This window comes from Micropterus dolomieu, linkage group LG12, assembly GCF_021292245.1.
Source record: "Micropterus dolomieu isolate WLL.071019.BEF.003 ecotype Adirondacks linkage group LG12, ASM2129224v1, whole genome shotgun sequence".
NCBI classification, from domain to species: domain Eukaryota; kingdom Metazoa; phylum Chordata; class Actinopteri; order Centrarchiformes; family Centrarchidae; genus Micropterus; species Micropterus dolomieu.
Genome location: NC_060161.1, coordinates 29,541,903 through 29,549,617, shown reverse-complemented (window position 1 = coordinate 29,549,617; position 7,715 = coordinate 29,541,903). Strand labels below are relative to the sequence as shown.

General features: G+C 38.9%; 1 protein-coding gene across 2 annotated transcripts in view; it reads left to right on the top strand.

The window, feature by feature from the left end:
• LOC123981196 (serine/threonine-protein kinase DCLK2-like) overlaps nucleotides 1-7,692 on the top strand; it is a 31,683-nt gene extending 23,991 nt beyond the window's left edge. For both annotated transcript variants that reach the window (XM_046065925.1, XM_046065924.1), the window contains exons 16-17: nucleotides 1,321-1,401; nucleotides 1,748-7,692. In XM_046065925.1, the coding sequence (XP_045921881.1) occupies nucleotides 1,321-1,401; nucleotides 1,748-1,873 (207 nt within the window). In that variant the 3' untranslated portion in view covers nucleotides 1,874-7,692. The remainder of the gene's footprint in view (nucleotides 1-1,320; nucleotides 1,402-1,747) is intronic.
• The last annotated feature ends 23 nt before the right edge of the window (nucleotides 7,693-7,715 follow it).

Here is a 7,715-nt window from a genome sequence, read left to right as displayed (position 1 = left end):
CGCACCAGCACGTACCTTGAGATCCTCGGGCAGAGGTCTGTTGTCTGTTCCAGAGTCTCGACTGAAAACTAAAGGGGACAGAGCGTTTGCTGTCAGGGCCCCGAGGCTCTGGAACAGCCTGCCCGAGGAAATCAGGTCGGCTGAGTCAGTGAACTCTTTTAAGTCCCTTCTTAAAACATACTTTTATAGGAGAGCTTTTCCCGATCTTATTTGACTTTATTTTATCCCTTTTATTTTATTGTATTTTACTAATTTTATATTAAATTTTCATGCTCTTATCTTTTTTTTTTGTATTATTCTTTACACTTGTTAAAGCACTTTGTAACTTGTTTTTGAAAAGTGCTCTACAAATAAGGATTATTATTATTATTATTATTATTATTATTATAATACTGACAGTGAATATGTCGTCAGGTGGAGCGTTCAATTTAAAAATTTTATTAAGTTTATTTTAACATTTTCAAAGCTGTTGGATTGTCTGATTAACAACAATCTTTTAGTAATAAGGGCTGGGTTTGACTACTGAGTGAGTTGTGTCCACAGAATCAAGTGTCGAAAACCGTCAAATACTTTAAGTTGTCACCTGATGTGTGGTCAGGTTTGTTTTGCTTACTTAGTTAAAACATACCTTAAGTATTTTCCAACCTAGGCCCTGTTTTTCCCTATGTTTTGTTATATGACTAATCGGACAACATTATTTGAAACTGGTCCAGTGAAACAGGGCTGCAACGTAATCCTTGTGGGCAATTGCGCAAAGTACTTACACTGAAGTGCTTGTTTTTGCTGCTGACATGCTCAGATTGAATTACAAGTGTCTGACAACATAGAAATGATCCCTACAGAGACAGATCTTTTTTTAAAGAGGAAGATCCTTTTTGTTTCACCAGAAACGGTCGCTATATCACTCTTGTCAAAGCCACCAGACTCCCTTGACAAAAGGTTGTAATTTTACCTCTCTGATTTACCGCTGCCTTGATCAGTTAGTTTGTGTTACTGTGTGACTTTTGTGTATTTAACCCTTTTAAAATACCAAAGTCACACAGTAACACAAACAAACTAACCGACCAAGGCAGCAGTAGCCCAGCAACCCCATGTATTGTGAGGTAAAATTACTGTTTTTATCAATGGAGTCTGGTGGGTTTGATGAGAGCGATTTACCAACAAAAAGTATCTTACTCACAACTTTAGGTTGCTTCAAAAGCTTCAGAATCTAAATGGCCTTTATGTAAAACTCCCACCAGGTGTTTTTTTGCAATTGATTGAACATGAATTCAGAGAGTTTACTGCAGGCTGCTAACACTCACATGACCTGTTCCTCAGATGCTGATTAGTCAGATGCTGCAGGTGAACGTGGACACTCGTTTCACTGCCGAGGAGGTCCTGTCACACCCCTGGGTGACTGTAAGTGCACACACACAAGAAACATGTAAACGTACAAACACTACACACATACTGACCACAAGGGAGGAACCGAGTTTTATCACTCTGGTTTTCAGGAAATCCCTTAAAGCAGAAGTAAGTATGTTCTGTGGTTACTCTTCATGAAAAGACATTTGTGCTTGAGCGTCTTTAGCCAATAACTCTTAAAATACAAGACTGATTGTTCCTTTTTGTAAACTTCCAACATTCAAACTCATAAAACAGTACAAAAATCTAAAAACAAGCACTTTAAATTATAAGTTAACGGCAATGAAGTAATCTGAGTACTCACTCTGTTAACTTGTTATTGATGTGTGTGGTTGTTTAGGATGAGGCTCCCGTGGACTCCAACACTGTGAGCAGCACTGAAGACCAGACCGGTGGAGACGCACTGGAACCAGAGCAGGAGTCCCCGACTCTGGAAACCAAACAAGTTCCCTCACCTCTGGTCTAAAACACATCCCCCTTAAATCGACTGGAAACCAAACAACACTGCTGGTTGACGTTTCCACGCCTCTGTTCCAGACTCATCACGGAAACCAGACAAGTTCCCTCAAATCTGGTCTAGAACTGTTTTTTTCCAGTGAAAACTAAATGAGTTTCAGAACATCTCAGTTTCTTCTTCTGGAAACCCAACCAGTTCCCTCATTTTTGGTCTAGAACGCACCCCCATTAATCTACTGAAAACTGAGCAAGTTCCCTCTATTCTGGAGTCCATCCTGTTTAATCTACTGAAAACCAAATGAGTTCCCTCATCCCTGCTCCAGGACCAGTCCCGTCTTATCTTCTGGAAACCAAACAAGTCCCACAACCTCTGGTCTAGAACATGTACTGTTTCAGGTAGTTGAAACCAGAAATGTTCCCTACAATCTGGTCTAGAACTTGTCCTGTTCCTTCACAGAAGACCAAACTAATTTCCTCATCTCCTCAGTCCAGAACACATTTAATTTCATGTACTGGTCTAGAATCTGTTCCCCTTTTTTCAACTGGACACAGAACAAATTTCCTCACGTGTGAACATGAACTTGTCCTGTTTATTCCACTTTCTTGATTTACTGGAAACCAAACAAGTTCCCTTGCCTCCAGTCTCGAATGGTTTGGTTGCTTTCATTCGACACCAGATGAGTTTCCCTCTCCTTAGTCTTAAGGACGTTGTGTTTTATCTGGAAACTGAACAGGATTCCTCACCTTTAGGACACATCCCGTTTGCTTTGCTGGAAACAAATGAAGTTCTCCATTGTTATTTCCACTTTATCTCCTGGAAACTGTCCTCGCCTCTAGTCTAGACCACAATTTAATCTCCCATCCCTGCTGCTGTACTGGAAAGTATTTACATTCTCTTTGATGAGCGCCATTAAACGTCTATTAGATGTCCATTTTGCTCTATAAGAGAGGTCCCATTCTGTTTTGGCTTGACACTATTGAAGTCACCTCACATCTGCTTGAAGGACTCACACCATATCAACACTGGGAAACCATGAAGGTGCTATTGGATACATCCTGTTTAATCACCCAGTGTCTAACGGGACTGGACCCATTTCCTGAAAATGGCCCTTACCTCTTGTCTGAATGACACTTAAGAGACACTCAGAGGCTACTCAAACCACTTTCATAGGGATGTAAACAACTGATTCATTAACAAACGTTCCCTCTGGTTTAGGGATTGTTTTCCGCTTGGCGACCAGGATGTCTTCCACTTATTCTGGGGAACGTCCCATTTCTCCTGCCTTTTACCCTCCAGCTCTCTTTGCGCTGACCCGAAGGACGTTTCTCATTTCTTCTACTTGGCGCCCACCAATCCAAGGAGATATCTGAGTACTGTGCCTGTTTACGCTGCTGATTAATTCCTCTTAATATCCCAAATCTCAGCCCTTTCTTCCTGAGGTTCTTCTCCCCAGACCACAGCACTGGTCATTGGCTGTAGAGATAGATAAGGCTCATTGTTTTCGGTTTTTGCTAAAATATACCTTGGTTTTTAGAGAGGTGTAGGTTGGTTTAAAGGATTAGTTTGACATTTTGGGAAATATGCCTTCTTCCCAAGAGTTGGATGAGAAAATCTATACCATTTGCATGTCTGTACATAAATCATGGAGGTTAGCCTAGCTTAGGAACAGGGGGAACATCTAGCCTGGCTGTGTCCAGAGTTCAAAAATCTGCCTACCAGCACCTCTAAAGCTGACAAATAATTATATTTCCTTTGTTTATCATATATACCCACAAAGGCAAACTGTGCTCTTCTTAGCCATGAAACAGTTCCACCTTGTAACTCCTCATAAAAAAGTGATTTTACAAAGATTTTGCGGACAGATTGAAGAAACAGAATACAGTATGTTAACAATAAGTCAGCTTAAGAGGTGTTGGTAGGCATATTTTTGAACTTTTGAGCAAGGCTAGCTGTTTTCCCTGTTTCATTCAGTCCAGTCATTATGCTAAGCTAGGCTAATCACCTCCTGGCTCAGATCTTCTCAACTAACTCACACAAATGTCATTTTTATCCACTTGGATTTCAGTAGTATTATTTCAAAAACATTTAATCTTTAACTTATACTTAAAATTTTCTGAATAAATACAAAATTGCCAGATAATTTAAAACAAAAACTACGCAAGAAAAAAACTCAAAACAATGAGCTTTAGACTCAGTGTCCTTCACTCCACTGAAGGACACTTCCTATCACCCACCTCCCGTCCTTCACCTATTTCCCAGACTTTGTACTGTAACTCAAATTAACTGAGTGACTTCCAAACCTCACAATTTCCAAAACCTTTTGAGGTTTCTACCTGCTGTATGACAGGTAAAGGGTTCCAGTTCAAACCCCGAGCTCCCTGCCTCTCCTCCCGCCTGCAGTTACCGGAGGATAAAATATTTTGTATATACTGTAAATATCACTCTGTCTGTTGGTGTCTGTCTGTGTGAGTCAGTTGTGAAGTAGGGAAACAGTAGCAGTTTGAAAATAAATAAATACTACAATGAAAAGAAACAATCTCACCATAGACATGATGTGTCAGCACCCTGAAAAAACCTTGTTTTTCCTCAAGAGCCACAGTTTCTTCAACTATCAGAAAGTACTTCACCTGAGTAGTCCCATTTCATGACACTTCATACTTATTCTCCACATCTCAGAGGCTAATATTGTACTTTTTACTGGACAGCTTTAGTTATTTTACAATTTTACAAACAAATCCTGATAAACCGCCAAACGGTAGATAAAATTTAAAAGCTTAAATGATTAGTGGAGGAATCAATTAGTTGAGCAGTCATTTATAAAAAGAAATCAGTTTTGATCATTTAGTCTTTTAAGTAATGTTTTATGCAGAAATATCTTCTCAAATGTGAAAATTTGCTGCTTTTCCTTGTCTTAAATTACAGTACAGTAACCTGACATCTGAAGACGTCACTTTGAGCTCTGGAAAACTGTGACAGCGTTTTTACCTTAAATTTCACCAACCGAACAGTATATAGGTGGGTCAAGAACATACCCAGCTGGTTAATCCATAATTAAATTAATTATTAGATAGATTGTGTTAGCTCCAGCTTAAACATTAATGCATGAGTAATAATATAGAATAGTATAAATAAATACATTATATCATTAAATATATAATTATCTTACATTTTTCTGCAATGTGTACTTTTACTTTAAATACTTAGTTAAGTACATTCTCCTGATTATACTTACATGGTTTTACTCGAGTAACAATGTCATTGCAAGGCTTTTAGTTGTAATAGAGTATAATTACACGTGGTATTAGTACTTTAACTTACACGCACAGTATGTCATTTTTGCCTCTAGGGGTCTCTCACATCAGAACCATAGCAAAAGACGTCATGAAGAAGCGTAGGATCAGGGAAGCCGTTGTCTTTACCACAATTGCCTTTATTGCAGTCTTCTCCCGGTCAGGATTCCTTCAGTGTTCATCGTTCAGGAGGTTCTTAACAAACTGAATCATGTGCAAAACAAACGGACATGGTGATTAAAACTGGTAAAAACACTGAATAAAGCAGCTTCACGTAAAAAATCTCTGTTTTTAAATATTATTGGAAATATTCCGGATATTGTCAAAGTACACAACTTAACAAAATATATTTAGGCCTAGTCATTATTAGACATTTTACTGCTGAAACGTATCACAATACGTCTTTAAGTAAAGGGTCTGAATACTTCCTCCACCACTGAAAATATACTTTCAACAGATATCTCCTCATTTAAATAGAAACAGGCAGGAAAAAAACGAGATTCAAGGTTTCTGAGGGATGCTGACGAACTGTAATGAAAGAGTTCTTACCTTGGAGTCGAGTTCCTGATAGATCTGGTAGCAAATATCGCCTGACGACACGGGACAGGATGGTGATCGATCTCTTTCCTTATATGCTCATGTGTCTCTGAGATGGGACATAGTTGGGTCATCTGTCAATTGCTCCATTCACACATCCATCATGTTGTCTGTTGATGTTACTAAGAATCACTGAGGATGAAGGATGAAGGAAGTGTGTGTGTGTATGCGCGTGTAAATAAGTGTGTGATGGTATTTGATTTCCACAGTGTGATGTTTTAACTTAAAATCATGTTGAAATGGACAAAGTATGAGGTTCACTGTGTGTGTGTGTGTGTGTGTGTGTGTGTCTGCATTAAGGGAAGGGGGTCACTTTTTTAAAAAACTTGAAAAGTGTCAGTCGTCATCTGGGTATATGCGTTGACCTGATACAGTGTTATGACCTTACCATGACCTTTGAACTTAGCACGACCTTTCCATGGCCTTGACCTTTGGCTGGAGCCACTGATTAAGAGTTTGTCGAGGAGGACGAGCTGTTGAAGCCATGTTGCAGACTTTGAGTGGACAACTGTGGGACATGTGGGTTCATAAAACAATCTACCAGGAATATTCGCTTGCAGGGCTTTGCACGCGACTAAACACTGTAAGAGAACCTCTGCGTCTATGTGGCCATAAAGATACATTTTGCTCAGTAATATTTTTAACTAAGACGGTTCCCTGTTATTCGTCCACAGAACCCAACTTAAATTTTTTAGAATTCTGGCTTTAGACGTGTATTTGTGATTATGATCAGTGTCAACATTTTGAGGCAGCAGGCAATTTAAAGTACTTTTTAAGAGGCTGAATTGATAAACATTTGGTGATATCGTGACAAATACTACTAACACGGTCACATGTTTGCGTTATGTATATATTTACAATGTCTTGTTACACCTCTACAGTGTTGAACTCTGTCATCATGCTGAGAAGTTACCCACATTAGTCACACTAATGATTAAGTCCCTCACAGCTGAATTTCCATTTGTAACAAAAGTCAAACTCTTTTAATCAGCGGCTCTGCCTTCGAACTTCTATGCCTGCTATGAACCCAGTAGTCTTAATTATTTTCTCTTTGCTTTAAACCAAACCAAAAGGAGCCTTCTGTTGATACTGTTAGCGGTGCAGCTACACCTGGGTCAACAAGCAGCTGAAATCTTATCTGTTTGTATGATTTTTGTGTAACCTTAGATTCTCTGCCATCTGACACTAACGGTCAGTTTAATACAAACAGTACAAATGTGTTTTACATGTGAGAAGAGAAGGTAAAGAAAGGTTTCTCACTATCAGCAGTAATGTTAAAAGACCATATTGGTGCTTCAGCATTGTGTAAACTTAACATTACAGCAGACTATTGTCCATAAGGTTTTTTGACTGGCTTTGGACATTTATTGTGTTTTTATTATGTGATTGCTGTGTGGCACTGCAGTTGCAAGAAACTGTTTCGTTCTTTTTGTTGCATGAAAAATTGACAGTTGGCCGCAAAAAAGCATTTTACAAACAAACCGTAGAGACAGAAAATCAACTGAACCCAGCAGTAAACAACTGAATGAGTTTTCTTGAATGTAGCTTGCAAACGCATCACCATGTGACAGGAACTCATTCCACTGAAAGCAATTTTTGATTTCCTTCTCTTGTCAGCATTTGTTGTGCTGCTTTCACTTCCCATAATTCTCATTTACCATCTGACCATGTCTCTCTTTTATATTAACTCTTTATTATTTAATGTGTTCAGGAACAAACAGAAATCTACTGAAAAATACAGTTTAATTCCCTCAAACTGTGACTTCATTGGGACTTGAATGCAGCTTTAATTCACAGGCGGGTGGAGTTAAGTTAATATTTCAGAGACAATCCATCTGGTTCCACTGTTAAGTAACTGAGCGGATTTCAGAGTGATTTGACCCAGGGTGGCTGTATTTATTAGGCCCATACGTGTGTTTTTATCAAATGCAGTGTGTGTGTGTGTGTGTGTGTGTGTGTGTGTG